This window comes from Buceros rhinoceros, unplaced genomic scaffold (genome assembly GCF_000710305.1).
Source record: "Buceros rhinoceros silvestris isolate BGI_N320 unplaced genomic scaffold, ASM71030v1 scaffold11064, whole genome shotgun sequence".
Taxonomy (NCBI): domain Eukaryota; kingdom Metazoa; phylum Chordata; class Aves; order Bucerotiformes; family Bucerotidae; genus Buceros; species Buceros rhinoceros.
Window position 1 is genome coordinate 8,119 of NW_010406505.1, and position 24,492 is coordinate 32,610.

The following is a 24,492-nucleotide window of genomic DNA, read 5'->3' on the forward strand; positions in this document are numbered from 1 at the left end:
CTAAAAGCTACGGCCCCCTCTCTGCTTTAGCACAAGAAAGGCAGGGTAAGATAAACCGGGACATGCTGTCTTTATCAATTGGTTTAAGAGCAAAACAATTGTGAAGGCTTATTCTTCCATTATGGCATCTGTCTTTTAAAGTCTCTTCATGTCAGGTGAGAGCCTCTGTAAAAGGAGGTGACAGCTTAAATAAATAAAAAACCCAAAACAACCCTGAAATTGAAAAGGTTGTGATACCGTTTAATAGGAGTCAACATAATTTAAATGGAAACCTATTTAAAGATGTTCAACTCACCTAGCAGCTCCAAAATGAAATAAGACGGACTCTGAAGTGGTCTCATTTATAGGGCATGTAACTCGAGATTTGTCTTGTTACCTACAGGGAATACAAAGAGCATGCAATATGATATAGATTACATATGGGTAGAAATACAATGAACTTGACCTTGAGCGATAGGGCAGTTGTTTTCTTCAAGAGGTAAATAGACTTAAAATGCGAGGAAAATATTTGAGGGCGCTTTCTTGACGTGTAGAAAAGCTTTCACACCTTTTAAAGAGCCCAGCCCTGGGGCAGAACAGAACAGTTTCTCAACATGTATTTGGAATACCACACGTTTGCACAGAACAGCTGTGTAAATGTTCAGCTGTAAATGTCACTGGAGAGAAGCCAAAACAAGTTCACCTGAAATATGATACACACCAGGAACACCTCCATCGCTTTCCTTACAGACTGGGGACTTGGCAGTGATCATTACTGGTCTTGGGACCACACAGAACCTTGTGGTTGTAGCAGCAAAGCTGAAAGACAGCGGCTCACTTGCAGCGTGTGTGGAGGAAACGGCCACAGACGTAACCTCCAGAATACTCCTGGGGAAGTTTTTATATCATAAACAACGGTTTTACCCAGCAGAACAGTGACCCTTCAGTCAAACAGGTCAGACGTGGCCACATCATCCCTGTGGTGTCAGGCAAGAGCCTGGCGTCACGGTAAGGCAAAGAGCTGAGTCGGTGGAGGAATAGGTGCTTGGAGACCAGATGGGGAGCTTGAGCGATAGCCACATCAGCACATCAGTAAGATGCTGCTGGATCTAAGCAAGCCCAGACCATCTCCACAGGCACCCTGCCCCTCCACCCCGTGCTTTCATACATAGCCTCAGTGTAGAGTCTTCTTCATCAGTGGTGTGCCCACAGAAGCCTGATTAATTCCTGCAGCATTGTTTATTGAGGGCTCTGGAAAAGGCTTCACTCCTGTGAAAAATCAACAGGCTGTACCCACCCATGTGTACCCTGAGAGAAGAGGCTGATGAGAATTTGCATGAGTTACCTTTCTTCAAGTTTTCCGTTAAATTCCAAGTTTCGTAGCTTTTGAGTGCTTGAAGTAATGCTTTCAATGTTCTTTTGGCTGAGGTTTTCTAATCATTCTGGGGTCAGATGAGCCTTGGAAAAGGTCACTGGCAGAACCCAGGTCTCTGCATCCGTGGTGAGAACAGCTTTGGCACTTCAACCACACCTGGAAGAAACCACAGGTTGGGCAAGAGTGAGAGGAGGTCGAGGCTTGGACTCCCTTAGAGGGTTTCACACGCTGGCTGATGGCCCGGGAAAGCTGGAGGGAGACAAAAGGTTTCTTGTGCGGTGGACTCCTGAGAGTCTCCTGTTGTAGAGCTGAAAAACCCTTAACTCCTCTTGATTTCCACCAGCGTATTGATAAGATGGAATGAGCTAAAGTAGTTATTTAGAAATATATATATTTCTAATATGCTTGTTTATGATTGCAAAATAGAATATTCTATATAACTACCATAACTTGTAAAGTATTTCCTGACCTTGCTGTGAGCTGCGTATCGCAGACACTCAGCAGGATTCAAGGACACAGAGCTGACAAAGGACAAACAACTTTTGACTGTTGAGTCAACTTGTCTTCTGCGTTTCCACATCTGCAATTAAGAGGTTTCATAATTTCAGTGCTAGCGAAGCAAACGGAGGATATTGTGAGGGTGGGTTTTGTTTCACAGGTCAGGTAGGTCAATACATGCTAAGGACAAGAGTCGATGGTGGTCAACACTGCTTTCTGAGCTGCCCCAAGAAATATAGACACTGGAGTTGAATTTCAGTTTGTGAAAGAGGGTGTGCGTTCCTCTCCTGAGCCTGTTTGTTACTCTTTCCTGTGTATACACAACCTCCTGAAAGCTGGCTCGTGTTTTCTTACTTCGTAGTGCTAGTCACACCTCTGATAACCTTGAAATCTCTTTTCTTATTCTCTCAGTTAAAGTGGTCCCGAACCCACTTGTATTTCCTTGTCCTGGCCTTTCTGCGTTTTCTTTTCCGTTCCAAATCATTGTCCGACTGTGCCCAGCATCTCCCTTATGCCTGGGAATATCAGGAAGAGCACACAAGACCCAGCGTCTCCCCTGCTGAGGAGGGCTGAGGCAAAGAAGCAAAGAATTCCGCAAGATATGGGCACCTGGGATGGCAAATATCAAATATCAACACAGCTCTTTTTCATTTTTTCTTCAATTATGAGCAGCATTCTCGAGCAGAAAGTCTTGATTTTACCTGTAGACAGTGAGATCGGTTTTCATAAATGCCACCACCATCTTGCTCCACTGACTTAAGTGATGGGGAAGTCACTAGATGCCACCAATATGTCACTTGGTGCAGCTCAGCTGAAAAGCGCAGAAAGAAACAGAGATTGTATTTAGAACAATTAGAAAGCACAACAGTATCTCATCTCCTCAAAAGTAAAGTTTCACCCAGTATCACCAAATTCTGCCGAACCCTGGTTTCCCAACAGGGACTCAAATCACATCCAAGCATGTTTTTCAAAGCCACTGCTCTAATTCCCAAGCATCCGGTATTGATTGTGCTTTAAACCCAGGTATGTTTGTGTAAGCATAGGTTAATAGGAATTTATAACAGCACATTTCAACGCCTCACTTGAGGTGCAACACTCGCTGAGGTCCAGCCAAACACGGCTGTTAGACCATTACACAACGCTCCCCAGAACATTGTTTTCCTCCGGTTCATAAGAGTCGTAATAGCGCCATTAGTCATTCTACCACTTCTCAGAATGGTTTCAAAACCAGCCAACGAATTGCCCGGTGGCAAATATTTCTTCTCCTATTTGCACTTATTGTTTTTCTGAAGAAAAGCTGCAAATAAATGCAAAACACATGATTAATCTTTACCCTACTTTGTATTTGCAGCACTGCTAGGACATTGCAGCAGCAAGTACTGGTGTTTTTCCACCATACACGTTCTTTCCTCTAGAAAAGAACAGTGCAATAACATAATTATCTTTCTTTTTGGCTTTTTTAAGAATACTAAATAAAGGAGGTAGTGGTCACAATTTATGCAAGGTGAGTTACAGCCTGCCAGCCTGTGTGGCATCCTCATTACTACATTCTCATAAGGTTGAATTTGAACTCGATTTTCCTGAGAGCCACGGGGCTTGGGTGTTTTTCATCAAACATCTACAAAAATCACAGAAAGGAAGCCACAGAAAAACACTTATTTGCTGTAATCGAAGGTCCCTTTCTTTACGTGTGGTGAGGTGGGGGAGAGGTTATAGAGTGCTCAAAATTTGCTAATAATATTTCTAAGCTGAAACACCTAATTAAATTATTAAAGTTATAAAAGGGAGTATGACATGTGAGCAGATCCCATCTCTTCCTCAGTACAGGCCAGAGACCACACTGCCCAGCACCCAGCCCAGGTTCCTATGGGCACCCTCTGCACAGAGCCAAGTGTCAGGGAGGAGGAGAAGATGAAGTAAAAGTGTTTATGCCTGTATTTAAACTCCTGTGCTTCTTCCCCACCCCCTCCCTCGTCCTTCAGTGGTGTGAAAATGGCAATGGATGAGCCCAGGTCTGCGTCCCTGCAAGGTAAGTATGCGAGGATCTGCTGCTCCCGGTACCTTACTGAGCCCCCACTCTGCTTGAACTTCCAGTCTTACCTGCTGCTCTAAAATGGTATGTGGTTGTTCAGTGGTTTGGGAGAAGGTACAGGCAGCCTTCTACCCTTGCAATGGTCATAGTTTTGCGAGGGAAGGTGATATTCTAGCAGCACAATCCAATCTTTAGTATTTTAGATGTGTTATTTCTATGCCTACATGGATCTAATGCAATGTTGCTCACCATGTTTTCTAGCGGGTATCTTCTGAAACTAAGAGAGTGAATTGTAACTGGTGCTGTTGACTATTTTGTAAAACAAAAGTTCACTGTGGATGCTGAATGAATTGGCGCAGAGGAATTATCCTCTCACCTTCATAACGAGACAGTGCAGAGAGGCCATCTGCCATGAAAAATGAATGCTGAGCTATTCCTGACCCTCCAAAACAGACAAACACATCAGATTAATCACATTTTAATGAAGTTAATCACCTACCACATTTGACAATTTCTTAAGGTTAGAAAATACCGTAACATGATTTGATTTACATTTTCTGACAGAGTAGCTGCAGCATGAACCTAAAACAGAGGATATTGCATCATCTCCATACTCCGAGATGGTTGAAAGGCCAGTCTTTAAAATTCACAGACTGCGAGGCGATGCACGGTGCATACTCTGTCATTCCAGGTCCCATCAGTGTACATCTCGACGCATTTTTCTTTCCCTCTGCCTCTAGGCTCATTTGGGTACCAATTGGTGTACTTCACAGAGGTGCCATCTAGATATTTAAACTGCCCTACTGTCTCACTCTCTCTCATGCCCAAGTAAGCGTATTGGTTATACTGCTTTGCAAGTTCCAAGACAGCTTTATTCTCCTCCTCATTCTTGGGAGCTGCGAGAGTTCCTCCAGCCCTTTCACAGGACTGCAGTGCAGCTGCAAAATCAACAGTCTTCCCGTTGCTGGCAAACACTTTATCTCCTGCTTTACTTATTATCCCCTTCAGAGCAAGCACTAAAACATGACAAGAAAAAACCGAGTTAGCTTTTAAAAATCTCCTATGGCAAGAAAAGCAAAGAAAGAGAAATCGAGAGATGAAGAGAAAAACAGAAGTGGTAAGAGGAACAGAGAAGGGAGTAGAGAGCAATAATGAGAATGAAAAGGAGTAAAGATCTCTGTAATTGTACCAGTTCATTAGTTGTTCACTAAGGATATTGCTGTGCTGCTTGTGACCATCTGTCACTGTCTTCTCCAAGACAAGGGTGCCCTACTAACATTTGCTACATGCGCTAGCAACCCTATTATAGCATGTGTACCCCTAAAGAGGATCAATTTGCTTCAGATTTGAGCAAGTGGAACAGAAAAATTACAATTATTATGAATTCCTCTCAGTATACAACAAGTTACCACTTTTAACAAGCTGGCTGCCAGTAGATAAAAATGCCAGCTGTGTGGTCCAGGGCTGAGGAGCTGGCACATTTTTATTAATAAATCAAATGGAATAAATGAGTGTTAGTGTTCTTGAGAGAAATCTGCTTCTCCAGGGAAAATGAATCCCAATGTCCCCTGCTTTGGGTGAGAAAACTGGACCTTTGAGATGCAGTAATATTTTAAAATGTGATTTCTCTCCTGCAGGTCATAATTCAATAATTAATTTTGCCTGTTGCTCCTCTTAAAACCGATTGTGAGCTGAAAAGGTAAAAAGGGGGGAAATTACCTCCTTCAAGCCTGGAAAGTCGGTGTTTCAGATCTGCTAAACCCATGCGGACTTTAGGATCCAGAAGACCAATTGGACCTGCAGAGAGGAAAACAAAAGTTGCACTGCCCAACAAACCCAGGATCTCTGGCAAGAACAGTTCCTGGGATAAAGCCTAGCAGTTCCCAAAACTAACCAGGGCACAGTGTTTTTAACATCATCTGCCATAAAATAAATATTTTCCCAGTGGTTTTTCACACTATTGTTAACATATATTAAAGCAAACAAACAAAACCCTCCAACCCTCTGATAATTCCCCTCTGCAGAGAAGAAAATTATTTTTTTCTAGGTTAAAGCCTTATGTTTGTCACATTTGTAAAGGCAGCTTCGCCAAGTGGAATTGTTTTCATTCTATTAGCTCTTAGCAAACAGCCCCAAGGGAGGTTTCAGGGAGGAAGCAGTTCCCATGGCACCACATCATTTTCTTCTTACCTCCTTTTTCTTCTTTCTCACCTTGTGGGAAAGGAAGATCATTTCCTTCCAGAGACCCTACCAGGGTTCCACAGAGACCTGAAAAACAGAAGCATAATTCTCTTTCCCATTGATGCATTTTGTGGGAACTTCAGGATGAAATAGAACTTAATCTCAAACTGAAACTACATCTATGAATAATTTTGATAGTGCTTTCACCTTGGTAACAGGACTAGAGAACACATTCCAGAAAAATCACACAGTGCAAAGCTCAAAACAAAGAAAAAGCTTCTGCTGTGAAGGAAGCATTTCCCTTTGGAAAGTTGATAGAAAAGCTGCTCCCTTTGGCCAGGGACTTGTTGGGAAAAGGACAGCATACTTACATGGCATATATGGCTGTACTCTCAGACCATCTGCTCCAGAGGGTCCAGGGGCACCAGAGTGCTCAGGAATTTGTGGACATCTAATCACCGCATGGCAAGTCACCAGCAAAGCCGCTACTGCTGTGAGCACAGAGGATGGGCGAGACAGCATGGCTGCTCAGCCCAGCTGCGAGGAAACCCACACATTTATCAGGCAATGATTCTGGCTTAATATAATTGGTCACTTTTTTCTTTCCACCCCTCCCCCCCGCCCATCCCTCAGATGTAGCTGATCACACTTAAGCCATAAAGTCTGTGAGGGCAATAGTTGGATAATGGAACACAGATGCATCCACTACCCACCTGAAAGGCACAGCCTGGGTCCAGCGGTGGGGGCGGCTCGGAGCTAGTCAGCAATCTCGTTAAGCACAGGATTATTTAAGCACATTTGTTTGAAATAAGCAGACTGATTGTGTTTTAAATACAGGAAAAATCTTACAGCTCAGTGAACATTCCTATCCTGCTTTGAACAAAACTCCATAAGCTTGAAAGAGTCAGCGATTTGTCGGAAGTGCGTTTTTGCAGGTTGACAATAGGCCTCTTCCTCTTACTTTATCCCTTCAGGTACGACATTATGTAGCATTGTAATCTCAATACGATGACCCAAAAGCACTCTGCAGCTATAGCCGATGGGTTCTTGGCATCATGCTGTTAAAATAATGAGTGCTGAAGAAGGGGTCAAGATGCCGGAGCAGCATCCTTTTCTAATGAGATGACCCTGATGGGCTGACTCGTACCAAACCTGTAACTTCATACCCGTGACTTCGCTTTTGGCACGAATTAGAGAGCATCATGTTCTACGCTCTCTTAAAAACTTCCTGAACTGACAAGATTATTGTAATTGATGCATAATATGTCCTAAATCCAGCTCCACTTGAAGTTGAGAATAAAATCTTGGTTGGCTTGAATGCTGCAAGATTATGAACACTGAAGTTTATCAGTCAAAACGAGGTATTTATTTCAAAGCGCATATGCCAAACAGAATAAAAATACCCGTTTATTAGTATTACTACTTATTAAATAGATACTATTTATTAAATAGATATTAAATAGATATTTATTAAATGGATACACTAAAACTGGAATGAGCTTTTTTTTAAAAAAAAAAAAAGTGCCCATGACTCGGGGAGCAGATTATTAAAATCCCTAGCAGAACTCTACCCTAGGGAGCGAGGAATACTTCCACCCCTGATTTTTAAAAAAAAAAAAAGGGCCCATGACTCGGGGAGCAGATTATTAAAATCCCTAGCAGAACTCTACCCTAGGGAGCGAGGAATACTTCCACCCCTGAGATAAGGAAATGCAATTACAACAGGTACTCCTCATCGGTGCTGATCGTTCAGGGAATTATGTTTGAGTGGACTGCTGCATCCAGCTCATAATCGGATTATGATGCAGAGTCAGAGTCCTGATTGGTTATACAGCAAAATGGAAAAAACAGCTTTAATCCATTTTTAATGACCTTCATCAGTCATTACAATCTGGTGTCCTTCAGGCATCTCCTCGTCTGCTAAAATGGTTAATATAACCAGAAAAACATTAATAAAGGAAAATTCAATTTAAAAAAAAGTAAACATGACCCTGGCAATGAAAAAGAACAGGTTTGCCTTCTGTCTGAAGTTCCCTGTGATTTATTAAAAGGGAATTCAACTTACCCTTCTGCTTCAAAGCGCGAACTGCTCTTCCATTTCACAAGTCCCCCTTATATAGTGCTGTGTTTGTTAAATGACACTGCTGAAGTGGAGCCTGGACAATGAGGGCACAAACGAGCCCTTTCGATTTTGCTTACACACTTGCTCTGCAAATACTGAAAACAATTTCAAGGGTTGGGGAATTTCCTTTTCTTCTGTAAGAATAGGAAGCCAAAGCTGGAGAACAAACAATCTAATGTATAAACAATCAAAATACAAAATAAAAAAAATTTAAAGAAACTTCCAATGCTTCTAAGTGATATGGTAATGATTTTCTTCTTGTTTTAAAAAAGAAAAAAATGGCGTATGACCACCTGTGGCTTTCGTAGAAGGAAAGGTGCTTCTGTTGATTAGGGAAGGGTGTTAGCTGATAGTCAGAACTCTAGGCTGTGCTCCCCATCTCTGTGTCTGAGGTACTTGTGGTACCTCAATATCATTTCCTAGCTGTCTTCAATGTTTCTGGGAGCATCTGGTCCCTTTTGCATGTAGAGTACAGCTGATCCTTACCTGGTCAGAGATGGATGCTGGAAAAATCTGTGTATATGCACAAAATCCTCAACATTTTCAAGTAAAAAAGAAACCTGAGACTTTGGTCCTTTGGTTTTCCCAGCAATAAAGACTGGGAGCTTGTGAGTAACTTCCTTCTGGTTCTGATGCCTTCTACTGTAAGGCCATATCTGACTGATCTTAGATGTCAGTGTCCTCTTTGGCAGATGATCAAAGAACACTCACAAACCTATGTCATAAACAGCGTCTTCAAGTCCCTCCTGATATGCAGCAAAACACTGAATGCAGGTAGGTCATTTTGCAAAACCTCGATTTCCCTCTGCAGTCCAGCTGAGAGAGGTGCAAAGAACTGGTGTTAAGCATCCAAGATGTGGATGAGGTGGTACCCAGCAGGTAAAATACCTTGTTTCTGAATCCCGCTGCGGTTTGGGAACAGCACCAATACCAGGCAGTTTGGCACAATCAAGACAAACGTAATTCGGCTTCTGAAGTCAGTAGAGCCCCAACAGCTACTTGCTTATCTTTGTCCTTTCCTGAAAGTGTGGCATGGGCAAGACGCGGCTCATAATGGCTTCAGCTGTAGAAAAACCTTACAAATTATTGTCTTTCCCCAAAACTTTCAAAGCAGCACACATTTGATAACAGTTCTTCTCCCGTGAGTCAGATTATTCTTACGCAATGGAAGCTGATAAGAAATCTAAACCATAACCCAACATGAGAGATTAGTCATTAGATTGACTTTCTTTAGTTCTGTAGCAGAGAATTAGGGAAAACAAATACACTAGAATAAGGAAGAAAGTCAGTAAATATTTTTTCTGCAACCTAGCACCCCTGTGGAACAGCCACGGGGCTCAGTCCTCTGAGGTTTACAGGTCAACAAACCCATGTGGTAATGGCTGAGGGTCTTTAGCTGGGTGACACCCATGAAACCCAGCCAGGGAACTTGAACGGTTTCAGGGGGCCCCGGATACTGCATCCTTCCTTTTGTCACTGAGTGGAACAGGAAGGTTCCTTCTTGTGGTGGTAATATCAGTGAATAAACCCCAACCCCACAGTGGCCTGCTCAACTATTAGCAAAGGAGAATACAGAAGAAAAAAGAAAAATGATTTTCAGAGATGCTGTGTACCCAGAAAGAGTGCTTCGTGATGTAGTACAAGTAATTTGAAAACTGGTGAGTGCCGAGGTGATTTCAACACCGAACCAGTCTCATATAGCCACACCAAGTGAACTTTGCTCTGCTCACTTTTGAAATGAGCAGGTTACTAACATGTCCTTGAAGCAGCTGATTTAAAACACAGATTCATAGTCACCGTGCTATGGGACGGAGGCAAAGCAGCCTCCTGGATTATGTGGAAACAGTAGGATAAACAAGTCTTTCTGACTGAACCGTTATTTCTATGCCTTGGAAAAAAAGAGAGAAAATTAATTAGAGTACATTAAAGCAAAGGCAGCAAGCAGCTCCCGCTCTGATGTAACACAGCAGATCTCTAGACAGAGCTTCCTTCAGGCAGGACAAACACTCTCCCCGTTCCCTTCCTATATTCTCTCTCTAGCCTAGTAAAAATTTAACACTACTGTAATCAGCTTCTGTCTTGTCCTTTTAGAAACAAACGGGAACCCAGGAATAATCTCATTCCACTTGACAGCCTAACGACGATTTCCAGAAGGTCCGTATCTTACCTGTTTCACCACTAGAGAAACTGAGCTTGAGAGGATCATTGAGGAAACCCGGGGTTTTTGCCAAGCCTCAAGTCCCTTTTCTATCCTGCAGGCCATATTCGTACCGACTCCAAACTTCCTCCTCATACCTCCCATGCTAAGAACGCACCCTCTGTGGAAATACCACCCAGCAGAGTGGGAGATGAGTCCCAGTCCTGGTCAGCACCACCACAAAGTCACCCACTACGGTATCAATAAGTAGTGTCATGGTGGAGTAAAAGCTGCTTTTTTTAACTGGAGATAGCGCAAGGAGTAATTCTAGAGGTGTCCTGCTGTGTTGTACTCCCACGGGGACAAACTGTACCTTGTCCCTCCTATCAAAAGTGGTAATCGGAAGCAATTTATGCTTGAACAGCCACTGGCCAATATTGCCTTGGAAACATATGCTTGTAATTCATATCCTGCCCTTATAAACAGCTGCCTGGCCCTTGTTATGAATTTAAAATACAGGTAATCTAGCCTGCAGGTAGCAAAAAATCCTTGCTAAGCTGTAAGAGCACTGTTATTGCTGGGAAATGGCCCATCTAATGGCTCGCTGGTGTTACAGCATATATACCCAAGAGCATCGTCAACATTCTATTTGTAATGGAAATTCGAGGTTCTTGGGTAAAACTTGTTATTGAGAACACATGGCAGAAAATACAGTGTTACAAACCAAATAGTAAACCCACCTGGTAAGCTGCTGTTAAGGTCTGATGGTCGCAGTAAAATGAAGCCGGATTGTGTCTATACCGGGGGGACCCCAACTGGTAAGGAATTCCCAGGAACCACCACAAATCATGGTTGTTACTGAGGTTATGAGCTGAAAATCAAGACAAGTATTACAGAAGTTCGTTTTGCACAGAACTTTTCAGGACATTGAGCACCAAGTCCTATATGGTTTAGCTGCTCGTGTCGTTTGAAGAACACACGGTGTTTCGTCTACTGAATAGGCTTCTTTTGCCCCACCTTTCCCCGCTTTCCCTTGCTTCTGTGAACGCACATAGCTGCTTAAGTAGCGCGGGGAGCGCATGAGGGGATTGAGGGTTTAAAAGGTTGTGATCTGTAGGCAAAGTAGCATTGATCAAACCACCGCGGAGCGGAACATCTTTCCTCAGGTGCCCCTCGATCCATAAACTGCGAGGTGGGAGAGAGTAACCGATGTCATCATTAGGGTGTTGCTTTTCTGAGGATTTCTGAATCAACTTGGAAGTCCTGGGGCCATCTCAGTTAAAGCAGCTCGTGGCAGTTCAGCTGCTCTGAACGGGCGTCAACCACACCTCTCACGTTCTGTATGCTTAGTCCAGCTGCTTGAAGTTTTAGCTGAGTTTAAACCCCCTGGAAGAGGCTGCCAGCCAGTTAGACACTGCAGAGTCTTCCTCCTGCTGCAAAGTTGCCAGGAGCTTCTGCCAGGATTGACACATAAGCTCAACTCTGTGAGACACACTGTGCTGCTGGTTGAAGGCATAAACAAACCAGAGCACAGGGACAGCCAGGAAAAAGCTTTACAACTCTCTGCCCTGCAGCACTGATCTCAACAGCTCAAACTACCAAGGTCTGAACCATCACGAGGGACCCAGACCATGGAGAGATGTTAGCTGCAGGTGCCCCAGGGTAGATTCATTCTCTGGAGATAAGGCAGGATCCAGTGCTGAGAGGTTTGGCAGAGAGCTTGAGAGAGAGATGAGACGGCATCTAGGCTTCCAGGCTCTTCCACGTTATTTCTTGTCCCATTGTTGGTCAACCGTCAATCCAGGAATTATTTTCCTTTCCTCACCTCTCCAGGTACACAGCCTGCCCTGTATCCCACTCCTCTGTATTTTCACAAAAGGGTGATGCCTTCACAACGAGAGACAAGCCAGAGCAAAGGGCACGTTTCTCTGCTGCTCTAAGCATAAGGTAACCACACCTTCCCCATATTTATGTGGTATCATGAAAAAATAGCTCAGTGAACACAAGTTGCTACTGATGGCAATAGCTTCCTGTTTCCACCTTCTACTTGCCACTGAAAACTGTCACTGGAAAATAAAAAGAAGAGCTTTCCAAAGTCTGTTTGTTTTCAGGTGCAACCAAGTAGCTCTTCCTAAGCCTGTACGTAACCTGAAATTGTGTCATAGAGAGATAAGCCCAGCAAACCCTCCTGAATTACTTGGAAGGCCAGAGCATGATTTGGACTCTTCCTAAGGTTATATAAAAGTGTGCAGCACTCTCTATGTCAAATTTATTTGCGCACACACACAAAATGCTGAATATTGAAATGCTCCCAGAACTGGAGGATGATCATAGGGAAAAGAGGAGCTTGAGCTGTTCTTACCTGAATGGGAACTTCCTAACTTACCAAGAGACCAGACCAGCGGGGTTCTTAATGCAGAGGGAAGCAGGCATAAGATCTGAAGCCTGTACATACTTCATGTAAAGCAAAGCAGGACAGGGGCAGGTGAGTCAATCTCTGCTATTTCTTTAATTTTATTTTTTTCTCTCTTTTTAAATTGCGAATATATGTAAGCATCTGAAACCCGACTGAAACGCAGCTCCTGACACCCTCATATTTACATGCCAAGCAGGCAGTCCCTGGTTAGCAGCTCTGATACAGTTGTCCTGAGGTGGCAGGGCCGCCCACAGTGTGGAAGGAGCAATCTGTCTCTGTGCCGGCTCTATCTGTGCCCTCTCTGCTCAGCCAGCCAGCGCGGGATGCTGGGGACTGGAGAGGACACTTGCTCATTGCCGGCTGCAGACGGGTCTCCTCTCACCCCCCGACATGGGCTCGGGGTGGTATACTGGGTAGAGTGAGACAGTAGGTAGAGTGAGGGTGCGTGACCTTCAACAGTTAAACTTCTCTTTTATCAAAAACTCTATTGCCAATCTGTGACCCAAACTTTGGTGCTGAAAGTATCCGCAATTTCCGAGTTTGTTTTTGTACCGAAGAGTAAACAAGCAGAACACTCCAGGAAACAAATTGGTTCGGATCAGATGGGTCATTCTTGTTTTTCTTTTATGTTTCTTTCTACTCAGTATGCTAAAAATATACAAAGTAGAAAGTTTCTTCTGAAACCGTTGGGACAGAGTATTTTGCACTCCTGAAACCCTCTCCTGCCCCTTCTCTTCCCAAGGAGAAAATTCATCAAAACCAGCCTGGCTCCATCTGCTGCATTAGCTTCCATCAAAGGCTCTGTTCTGTCAGTGTGTCTCTGTCAGGTGTGTTCCTGAGTGTGCACGGATACACCTTACCGAGGTTTTCAAACTCTGAGGGGATGAGGAGCTCAAACTCATTGACATTCAGAAGGAGCAAGACATTCTTCTTCCCTGGAAATGCAAGCCCCAGAGATTCACATCCCCAGGGGATGCAACCAGGGGAACCTCCTGCTGTTAGCTTTGACAAGAGCTCTGCAGAGCGTGTGGTGTTGGTTTTGGATTGAGGAGGTGGGTAAGAACATTTAGGTGCTATTTGTTCCCTTTTGGGCACCGAGCTGGTGCATTTTTCTGATTTTATCAGTGGTTTAATATTACTGTTGACAGTGGTGGCAGGGTTAAATCCGTAACAGCGATTACATCTATATCCGCCTTCTATATGTGTATCGCCTCCCACACATTTCAGCTTCGGATCCTCATACTGTGAATTTATATGCACTAAAAATACGTTTGTTTTTCTTGCTGCCTGCTGCAGGTCCCCTGGAGCTTTACAAGCCACTGCTGAAGTCACACATTGCTTCGACACGGAGCCTTTGCAAACACCAGTCTACAAGAACAGTCCAACAGAGTCACACCAAAGATCTGGTCTTGTGGGAGATGGTTAGAAACAGATCAAGAGGACAATGAGCCTTCGCTTGGATTAACTTCCAAGCAGGTGGCGATGTAGCGTTTTGCTGATTGCATCTGCATCACCTCCTCTGTTGCCACCAGTGAGCCTGATCTTCACTTCTTTGTCCAATCCTTTGTGGAGTCTTTTTAGGTGTTTCCTCTCTGTACCGTTCTCTGGCAAGTTCCACCATAGATGGTGAGTTTTGCTCAAGAGTTTTACCTCCACCCTTCTGGGAGCCTTACAAAAACCCCATTAACACTCCCTCAAAGGGCAAGTGCTTTGTCCCAAGTGGAGTTTAAACAGCTAACCCACTCTGTAAACATCTCCGGGATGGGAAGTTAAGTATCGCCGCTGACGAGAGCTCCTTTAAAGCAGCCAAAAGCTTTGACTGTGAACAACATCCTGGAATGGCTGGGGCTTTTTGCCCTATGATTTATTGGATAATAGATATTTTAAATTAGCGCAAACAGCTTTTATGTGCAGAAAACTGAGAGAAGCAATGGAGAAGAGCTACTTCATTTCTCCACGTTGCTGGTTAAACACACTTTTTGGGACGTTGGTTGAAACTCACCTGCTGGATGCATAAGACGCTTTCAGAAATTCATGCAGATGAAGAACAAAATGATCAGGGCAGCTCATGAAAAAACCATTTGGACTCGTGCGTTTGTAGTATGCAGTTTTGTGTATTTCTTGCTGTCACAAATGTGAATGTTTCCTTTCAACCTGTGGCAATCACGTTTACGGTGTGCTGCTACTGTTAGATTTTCTTCCTTTGTAGTTTCTCAAGATTACCAAAGCTAAAGTTAAGACACATCTCTTTTAGCATGAAGGACTGGCTTAGAGAATTAAAGGCAAGAGTGCAGGAGGAAAATGTCTTTCAGCTTTACCTTCTCTCTGGCCTGTGTCTTTGGACAGCACAAACACAGTAGTAACAGCTGAACCTCTGAGAGTTACACTGATTCCTCCAAATCTCGTCTCAGAAATGAGCCCCACAGCTCCCTGCAAAGTAATTGGTCTAATTAGGTGGTAGGAAGGAGCTTCTTTAAATTCCTCAGAAATTAAGACGTGTCATCCGCTTAGCATCTTAGCATCTGTTACTGCCTCCCGCACATTTCTCTGCTGCATCTGTCTGAAGGACACTATCCTGCACCTTTCAGAGAGAAAAAAAAAACAAACCCAAGCCCTTGAAACAGAGAAGAAATTGTCCCTTTCGTCAGTGAGATGAAGCATGTAAGGCATTTCACCCCCTCCTTATTCCTCAGCTTGGTGCACATCTGCCTGGGTGAGTACAACGATCCCTTCGTTAAGTGAAAATACAGGAGGGTAACCTTAAGTCCTGTGGTCACCCTCACCGGTGCCGTAACTGTGTCTTCAAATATTTGCCTTGGCAACTGATTCCTGTGCAAATGTTGTCCTCTGCGTTTAAATATTTGGAGTTTTGTTTCAAACGGACTGTTTTGAATCTCTACCGGGCAGTCAGTAGAATGACAACTAATTTGTTGTTTCTTTTTTTTTTTAACTTTGTTTGCTGTTGTCTGGCAGCAAGTAAGTAATGATTTAATTATGGCTAATTGCTCGTGCACTAGGCGTAATTTTAAGGTGGAATGTGCTTAGAATGCTGGGTGAAGTGCTGAGGCACTGGGGAAGTTTCAGGCTTGCAGCAGGGGAGAGGTGTCCAGGTAGTGCAAGCTGAAAAGGTTAATTTTGCAATGAAGCTGTCTGGGACAGGTTGAGGTTTTTTTCAGGAGCTCCTGCTGCTTGATTTGTTTCTGTTAGGTTTGGTTTTTCTCCATTTGCTGCTGTGTGAATGCTGGCACAGCGGCACGTAGAAGTAATTTTGTTAAGAATACCTGTACAGATATAGATGTGGAAGTCCATCACTGGGTGTGTTACACACTTAGCATTCCCCAAAACAGCTGAGGTGAACGTTAACAGGTATCAAACCAAGGAACTGCCACCCACAACACGCTTTTCTTTGGCCTCTGTTTTGTTTTAATTGCAGTTCAGGCAAATTACGCCCCGTATTTCTTTGATAATGGAGACAGAAGCACAAACGGGAACATGGCACTTCTCAGCCTCTCCGAGGACACGCCTGTTGGTCAGTACGAACATTACAATGTTTAAACGGTGAAACTGGAGCACTTCGGATTAGCGAGATGTATTTCGTCATAGGTTGTTGTTATATACTGTGGTCTTACGTGTTTTTCTCCTGAGCTTTTACTCAGGCTCAATTTAAAATGACGTTTGAATTGTAGCTGGAATTTAGAACGTGACTTTTAGCTCCTGTTTTCGTGGCCCACCCATCTGCTCACAGCAGCAGAGCACAGAATTTTGGGGTCAAAAATGAATCCGTGGAGGCGAGGGCCTCCGTTCTGTAAGGGCTTATGAGCAGAAAGCCTGGCTGCTGGTATTTTTATCAGCCTTGGTGAAAAAGCAAGCTGTACACTGAGAAGTACCAGAGGCATCGTGATTCAACAGTTATCACATTCTTCATGTTTGCGGCACAAATGGTAGAAAATGTTTCTGCTTGGAGTGCAAATTGCTTTGCCTAAATAACGGATGTTTTCTAAAAAGGTTTAGTTTTGTCTTATTGAAAATTCAAAAATCATTACATTTTTCATCTTCCAGCATTCTGAGGCAGGTCTATTTATGCTTCTTTTAACTGTAGTTGCGTTAAGAAAAATTAAATAAGAGCAAAAAGGTGATTTATAATCAACATTTTCCATGGGGCAAGAATAACCTGCTAGCATTTAAGATTTTTTATGTAAAATACGTTACAGTGATGAACAGCACCTTTTGTTCAAATGCTGCACCGAGGTTTTCTTTAGGATTTGCTCCCATTTGTAGCTTTTACAGGCTAAATCAGAGAAGAATTTAGCTATGCCAAACTGAGTACCAGGGCAGCAATTTATGAGCTGCCTCCTATGTAGAGGAGAGGGATGGCTGCGCACAGGGTGCACCCGAAACCCTCCCTGCCCAGGGCTTGGGCACCTGGGGAAGACAAGGCTGAGGGAAGGACCCAGAGGGCATGGACTCCTCTGGAAGACTGATGTTGCCGCCTTTGTCTTCCTAAACATGACTCTGGGAAGCCCAACAGCATTAATGCCAGCCAAGGTCCACACCAGGCAAGTGGAGGGTGGCAAGTGGGTGATGGGGAAGCAGTGACTTCTCCTTTGCCTGCTCAGCTGGGGAGAAGGAGCATAGCGTAGAAGTGACGCATCTAGCTGATGAACTTAAAAAGAACTTGCGTATGATGCAGCAGGGATTCGCTAGAAGCTTGGGCGAGCTTCAGGGGAAACCTCAGCTGAAGGCCAACAGTACTGCAGTGGCACTTGCAAAAGCCTGAGGCGGACCACGGAGCTGCCATTCTCGCCACGTCCTTCTGATGAGGATGGCAGCACCACATGGTCTCTCGGGTGGCAGCACTCCCTGCAGCAGCAAGGTACAGCAGTGATTTTGCAGTGCTGGGGCCCAGTGCATCTGCTCCGGGGCTCCAGGCAGGCAGAATGTCGAGTGAGCATGCCTCGATGGCAAACCAGCAGTGCAGGGGACCAGAGCCTTGGAGCCAGCCCGAGTAAGAGCAAGGACAGACCTGTGATGGGCTCCTGCACGTGCTTTGGTAACATTAGCCACCAGAGTCGGCACCTAGGGGCCCCGAGCGAGTTTGTGCATTGGGTGCAGCAGGGATAAAGCTCAAGTTGCTCCGTCTGTGGCGCTGCTGTGCCTCACGCCCGCTCGCTTCATCTAGAAAGTGTGTACATGTGTTTACCTTGGCTGGCTTTGCACTTCACGTTTCTGTGTGAACGTGCTTTAGAAGTCAAGAGCAGCTTCTGCCTTAAAGCTCCAAAGGTGCCACCAAAAGCATTTCTCTGAGATGAAGGGTTGGGAAGTGTTTAGACTTTTGCAAAGGGCCTAGAGAAACCCTTGGGAAAGAGATAGGAAGGCACTTTGGGAAGTTCCCCTGGGATGTGGCTGCTGGGGCTTTGCTCAACGCAAACCACTGCTGCTGCTGCCCCCTGCCCAGGTCAGCACAGCCACTCCTCAGAGATGCTTTGGCAGGGAGTCTCCCAGAGGAGGACATGCCTGACACCAGCTCTTCACTGCTGCAGTGCGGGCTGAGCATTCAGCTTTGTGCAGGGCGGGAGGATAAGTGTTTGCGCCAGACCCCAGTCAGAGCTTTGTGCCAGAGCTCAGCGAGGGCTCACACGCTGCCCGTGCTGAACAGGTACCAGGCTGGCCCATTGCTCTGGCCCCAGTGACAGGTCTTGCACCGCAGAGGAGGCTGTTACTCTTCATCTCTCTGCCCCGATCTCCTCCAGAAGGAGAAGGACTCTGGTCTCCCACATCCATGTGCAGTCCCAAGCATCTGCACTCCACCAGTTGTCTTTCAGTTTGAGCAGGATGAGCAGTGACAAAACAGGGGAGTTAAATCTTTCATATGTTTGATTCTGGGTGGCTTCACCCAGGCCATTAGGTCTTCGCTGTGCTGAGATAAAATTTAGAGTCACAGGCAGGGTGCTTTTCTTGGCAGCAGCCAGTGTCTGACCTGAGCAGTGCCATGGACAGCAGCTTTAATAAACCTCCAGGGATTTTTCAGTCTGCCTGTAGATTCCAGGTCCCATTTAGTGCTGTGGAGCATGAGACCCCTTGAGGTAAGCAGGGCCAGAACAGCAGCCCTGTCTAGGGCCGGGTGTAAGAACGAGGGCTGCAGCTGCAGCCACAGCTGGTGTGGCTGCTTGGCAGGGCAAGGTGGGTGATGAGCAATTTGTGAAGGGCTGCCTGTGTACCTACAAAATGGACACGTGCTCCTAATCGAGGTCTTAAGGCACGTGGAGGATGCTATTTCAAGCTGTTTGTTTCCTCTTACCTCATTAATCCCTGTAAGCCCTCGTAGTGGGGACAGAGCGGGAGCGAGAGCAGCTGCAGGGCGAGGGATTGAAGCAGACCCAGGCGGCCCAAGTTCATCGCTCTCTCAAAGCCCAAGCATCATTGGTATTCTGGAGATCTTTACACGTCTCCCAGCCTTGTGGTTTTTCTCTAAGTTCCTCCTTGTGCCCCCAAGCATGCATTTTCCCCCGCTCCATTCAAATCCGGCTTGAAGTGGCAGTTCTTTGATCAAAGCTACAGCCGCCAGCTACCTACCGCTGGCTGACTGACCACTCCAGGTCCCTCCATCCTTCAAGCTTCCCCCGTTGCTCCTACATGCTCCTGGTTGTGGTTCTTCCAATTGTTCACAGCTGGCTGAGGAGACCCCTCTCATACCCATCATTCCTTCCCTGTTTCTATCATCCTCATTCAACTGGTCCCCGAACTGGTGGGAGTCCCTGCTAATGTGTTTCCTGGTTCTTCCTTCAGCACTCAGCGTTCCCACCCTGGCTCTCTGCCCTCTCTCTAAGTATTTCTGTATTTCATCCAGCACAGACATAATAGCTGAACCCACAAGGAATTCTTTTCTGCCCACAATTCATTTCCAGCCCTTCTTGTCACAAAACATATCTGAAGGAAAGAATTAACACACTTTGTTTTTAAATTGTAATTCTTTTCTGACTAGGAAGGACATGATCATGGACAATTTAGACCAAGCTATGTCTTGAAATGTAGAGATTCAACACAGCTCCACAGCAGCAAAATTATTGAAGGTGCAAAAATATTCAGCTTTTTTCAGAAACGTCTATCTGACCCTGGGAAAGCTAGGAACTAGCAGAACAAACCCGTGAAGCACAGCCTGCCTTCTGCAACCCTTCGGCAGAGCTGGCACCCCGCAAAGCCAGCCCTCTGCAAAGCAGAGCGTGGAGGAGATGCCTGGAGCACACGCAGGTGCCTGTGCTTTAGGGTTTTATTCTTCTGACAGCAACTGCAGACGCAACAGAAAACTGCCCTCAGGTGGCTCGTCCTTGGAGCCAGTTGCTGAGGGTGTCATGGACACATTGTTCCTGTCTGTGGGGTGATGTTTTAGGGCCTGATTTGGCTGCTGCTGAAGCATCTGTGGCTCTTGGGCTGCTGATCTTGGCTGTGACCTTGGAACGGAAGAGTCCTATGCTGGGAGCACGGCCACGGATGTCCCTCTCGGCATCTCGTTCACAGATGTCAGCTGCGGTGGCAAATGACAACGGGCGGACTGAGCACAAGTCCAAAATGCACTTGGCTCATTTACCTTGGCAGAGACAGGCATGTGATTGCGAGTGTCACACAGCAGAGAGGGAGAAAATGTCTTCAGTGAGAGGGCCAAGGCAGCCCCAGAGCACTGCCGTGAATCAATTTAGTCAGGAATGCGGTAAAATGGAGGAGCAGCACCATGGGGCAGCCATTCAGCCCGAGTGGCAGGAGCAGAGAGCAAGTGATGGCACAGGAAGGCGGGGAGGAAGCATGACGGGGTTCCTGGGAAGCTGCTGAGCAGGGAGCAGCTCCCTGGGACTTCCTTTCCCAGCCTGCTGGGACCCATCTCCATGGGTTCCATCCCCTCATGTTTCTGGTGCTCGCAGATAAGATTTAGGCTGGTTTTTCCATTTATTTCCTTTTCAGCATGGGGAGGTAGCGCACCGAGAGGAGATTTGTAATTGGTGTTAAGGCTGTGCTGAGAAGTGTTCCCTGGGTGTTAATGACATGGAGAGTGTTGCATGGTGAAATTACAATTCAGGCAAAATTAGGAATTATAATGAGCTAGAAAAGAAATTTTGAGACACAATCCAATTTAAGAGGCAGACAAGTGTCCTGTGTTATGAGAAACGAAGAAGATCGGCTTTAGCTAGGAAGCAAACGTATATAGAGCGTAAATAAACCGCTGTATAGATCAGTGATGTCCTTCATTACGTGCTGCGAAACCTCAGCAATCTCAGTCCCTACCCATGGCAGTGTTTCTTCTCAAACCTGACTCTTTGTGGTCTGGCATTCGTGCTCCCGTGTGCTCACAGGTTCAAGCCATGTGAACACCCTTCTGTACAAAGCTGCCCAAGCATTGCCCTGGTAATTATCAGAAGAGCGTTTTCTCGGAAGTGAGCAGGGATCCCACGTGGCTTGGCATAACCTCTCGCTATGCAAAGGTGACAGCCGTGGCTTGTTGGGAAAACGTGGGTGTTGTAACTCCCCCAGGAAGTATCGCTCCTGCTAAACAAAGCTGGTTTACTGGAAAAAGTAGCACCAACTTCTCAAATGTCTAAAAATAGAAATAACAGGCTCTCTTTCCCCTTCATACGTTGATGAGCTTGGAGAATTTATGCATTGGAATGAGCATGAGGGGGTGTGCCAGGCAGAGAGTTTAACGAGAGGCAGCTAATGAGGGAGGTGGAGTAGGAAAGAAGACTTTTGCATCAGTTGCTTCTGAAAGTGGAAAAATCTGCCAAAGTCCTCACATCTCCTGAGCTTCAGGTCCTGTGTGACCGTTGCCTTCAGTTGCCCGATCCTCTGCCTGCTAGTTCACAATTTCATCGTTCCCGTAGAGCAGAGGTGTGTGAGAAACCAGTGCTGTCAGAGTCGGTTTAACCAGGAGGCTAAAAAGTGGCCATCAGTCAGGGCTGTGGAACCATCTGCTTAGCCATGTTTCCCAGCTTGTGGGTTTGGTTCTCAGAAGCTTTGCTGGCCGCAGGGTGGCTATGTTCCTAAGAAACAGACCGGTGAAATATTCCCTGACTGAGGTGACCACAGGGAAACCCTGGCCAATGCCAATTTTTCAGGTACCCATGTGTACACACTGAATGGAACGGATCCAGAAGGAGATCCCGTGACGTATGGCCTGGCCTATGAAGCTGGATCAAGACGCTACTTTTCTGTTGACAAGAACCTTGGAAATGTTACGCTGATCGAGGAGCTGGACAGAGAGGTGGTTGTTCTTTTCCTCTACCTGCTGAGACACGTTTAAATCTGCTGTCTCTTTTCCAGTGGGGGCAAACACCATCTTTCTAACAGAGTAATTTTCTTGGTTTACAGAAAGAAGATGAGATTGAAGTTATTGTCAGTATTTCAGATGGCCTGAGTACGGTAAGTGTTTAACTATGCTGTGGCTTGTCAGACTCTCTGTCCCCACACAGCTCCTCCTTTTGAATTACCTTGCAGGGGATGCCTCATTTTATCAGAAAAGATCATCTCATTAGAGTCCTACGTCTTGTTTCAAGAGCCACCGAACTCCCAGTAACTCACATCTCACCCCAGCTCCTTGCTCAGCTCTTTGAGGATAATTACAGTGTAGTGTGAGCCGCAGGACTGACTTCATGACCTGCAGAGCCACAGCGGCTTCCTACAAAGTTTCACTGGCAGCTCAGCAGGATTCATACCTAAGAAAGATCAGGAGAAGTGCATAACATTTTAGGAGCTAGTGCTGGACGCCCAAGAGGTGACTGTCCCTCCACCCCCATGAGATTTCTCTGGCATGACATTAAGAAGATTTGCTCAGGCTGAGGTTGTAGGAGTTTGCTTGTCTGCCGCTGAACAAGGGTTTGATCACGTCTAATCATTATGGACTTACCTGAGGCATCGCAGAAACAGCCAGGCCCAGTTCTACAAATTTGGTTTACAGACAGATGCCCTCACAGCCAGGATATGGGGTTTTCTCTATTTTCTTTCTGTGCTCCGTTTTTGTACTACAGAGATATTCTATTACAACAAAATTTTTCACTGTCTTTGATTACACCTCAGCAGGGAAGTGTTGAAAATCAGTCCTAATATGTTCTTCATGTTCTCCTCCAGGTCTCTGAAAAAGTCAGGATCCTTGTCATGGATGCTAACGATGAGAGCCCGGAGTTCATCAACACCCCTTACATCGTCCAAGTCCCAGAGGTTGGTGAAGATCCTTTGCATCCTGGATGTACATTTCAATAGGGCGTAAAGAGGATCTGGTGTCTTTTCAGCAAAATAACAAGATGGGTGGGACTAACTCGCTTTCTGCTGGTTTGGGGCTTTGGTGGAGATTTCACATTCACTGCAAACTTGGGGAGTAGGTCTGTAGTACTTAAGGTGTGCTGTTTTGTGGGCAAGCTCCATGCTGAGACTCACTGGGAGTTTTTAGAATTGACTTCAGTGGAAATAGGATGTGCCCTGTCCTCGCTGAGATTATGTCATTTTTGTTCCAAAAAGTGTTTGCTCATTCTTGTTCTTCTCCAGTTTCCTCCGTTTCTAATCTCTCTCCTCTTTTCTTTCTGCTCCTTTGTTCCCTCAATGCATTTATATTCTGTCTACCATTGCCCTCTTTCTCTGCCTTCTTGCATGTTCATTTTTTATGTCTTCTAACTCACCTGGTTTTCCACTTGTGTGTGACTCTGGTATCTCTTTCTGGTCACAGAACACTCCCTCTGGCAGTAGTATATTTAAGATAGAGGCAGTGGACAAAGACACGGGTTCTGGAGGAAGTATCACCTACTTCTTGCAGGTAAGATATTACCCGTCCCTTCAAAAATCATCTCTGGATCGCAGAGTGAAATACGAGGTACTAATTCTTCTCACTGACACCACTGTGCCTGCTTGAAACCAGCCTTGAAGTCATCGCCAGCTGGTGGAGAACAGACAGGGCCCCATTTAAAGCTGAGTTTCTGTATTACAGACCATCTGCATGACAAAAGCTGTGACTTTTGACGTTATATCATACAAATTCCTTCTTCCTACAAGCAGCTTTGTCCAAATTAGCTGCAGGTCTTGTTCAAGAGGCAACAGGAAAAAAAACCCAAAGCCTATTTGTTGCAATGTTTACTTTGGGTACAGACATGCAAACGAGTTGGAAGTTATTTCTATAGCACTGAAGATAATCCTGTTAAGAGCTTGGGCATACTGTGAAAGAACACCTTGATATTTAGTCTTGATTTCAGCAGTTGTGATCCCTTTAAAATACAACATGTGCAGGATTCTGTTTTAAAGGCATAGGGCTTTTTCCAGCAAGCTGATAGACTCCGGAGCCAAGGAAGAAAAATTTCGAACTTCCCTGTCTAGTGGATATACTTGTGTGACAACAAAGGATATGAAACACGTGTATTTGTTAAAAAAATCTTGGCCGTGTCTCTTGGCACAGACTCTGGGAATTCTCAAGTTCCACAGAAAAAAAACCTCTCAGAAAATCTGATGCAGGCAGATGGTGCCGTCTACAGGACTGTTGGCTGGTGGCCGCTGGGTGTGGCTACCCAAACAGAGGTGTGCTTAGAGATATCTCCAGTCCACAAGAACAGAGAGAGGCTTTTTCCAGGCCTTTATGGAAATCAGATGTCTTTTAAGTTTCGTTTGTATATCTCTAAACCCTCCACACCCCCACTCTGCTGACAATCATCGATGCGTGCAAACTCTCTGCTTTTATTTACCGAATGATGAGGGATAAATCTTTTTTTCTTCTTCCTCTTCCCCTCTT

The 24,492-nt window shown here is 45.2% G+C and overlaps 2 protein-coding genes across 2 annotated transcripts in view; one reads left to right on the forward strand and one right to left on the reverse strand.

Annotated features, from left to right (window-relative positions):
* Positions 1-4,523: 4,523 nt before the first annotated feature.
* Positions 4,524-14,755, reverse strand: LOC104491666 (pulmonary surfactant-associated protein A-like). Its single transcript, XM_010134122.1, has 4 exons — positions 14,743-14,755; positions 13,601-13,675; positions 5,604-5,681; positions 4,524-4,900 (listed from the first exon to the last, which is right to left on the reverse strand). Exons 1-4 carry the CDS (start codon positions 14,753-14,755, stop codon positions 4,524-4,526), a joined length of 543 nt encoding a protein of 180 aa, XP_010132424.1.
* Positions 14,756-15,392: 637 nt separating this feature from the next.
* CDHR1 (cadherin-related family member 1) overlaps positions 15,393-24,492 on the forward strand; it is a 32,446-nt gene continuing 23,346 nt past the window's right edge. The window contains exons 1-6 of the mRNA XM_010134123.1: positions 15,393-15,453; positions 16,174-16,269; positions 21,842-21,987; positions 22,095-22,145; positions 22,851-22,940; positions 23,443-23,529. Coding sequence (XP_010132425.1) covers positions 15,393-15,453; positions 16,174-16,269; positions 21,842-21,987; positions 22,095-22,145; positions 22,851-22,940; positions 23,443-23,529 — 531 coding nt within the window. The remainder of the gene's footprint in view (positions 15,454-16,173; positions 16,270-21,841; positions 21,988-22,094; positions 22,146-22,850; positions 22,941-23,442; positions 23,530-24,492) is intronic.

Bases quoted from the DNA above. Each gene is read 5' to 3' on its own strand.
- LOC104491666 (XM_010134122.1), bottom strand. The intron at 5,682-13,600 runs GTAAGGTGTATC...TCCTCTCTGCAG, and splicing joins CTCAGAGTTTGAAAACCTCG to GTCCAATTGGTCTTCTGGAT. The intron at 4,901-5,603 runs GTAATTTCCCCC...GTCATGTTTTAG, and splicing joins ACTTTCCAGGCTTGAAGGAG to TGCTTGCTCTGAAGGGGATA.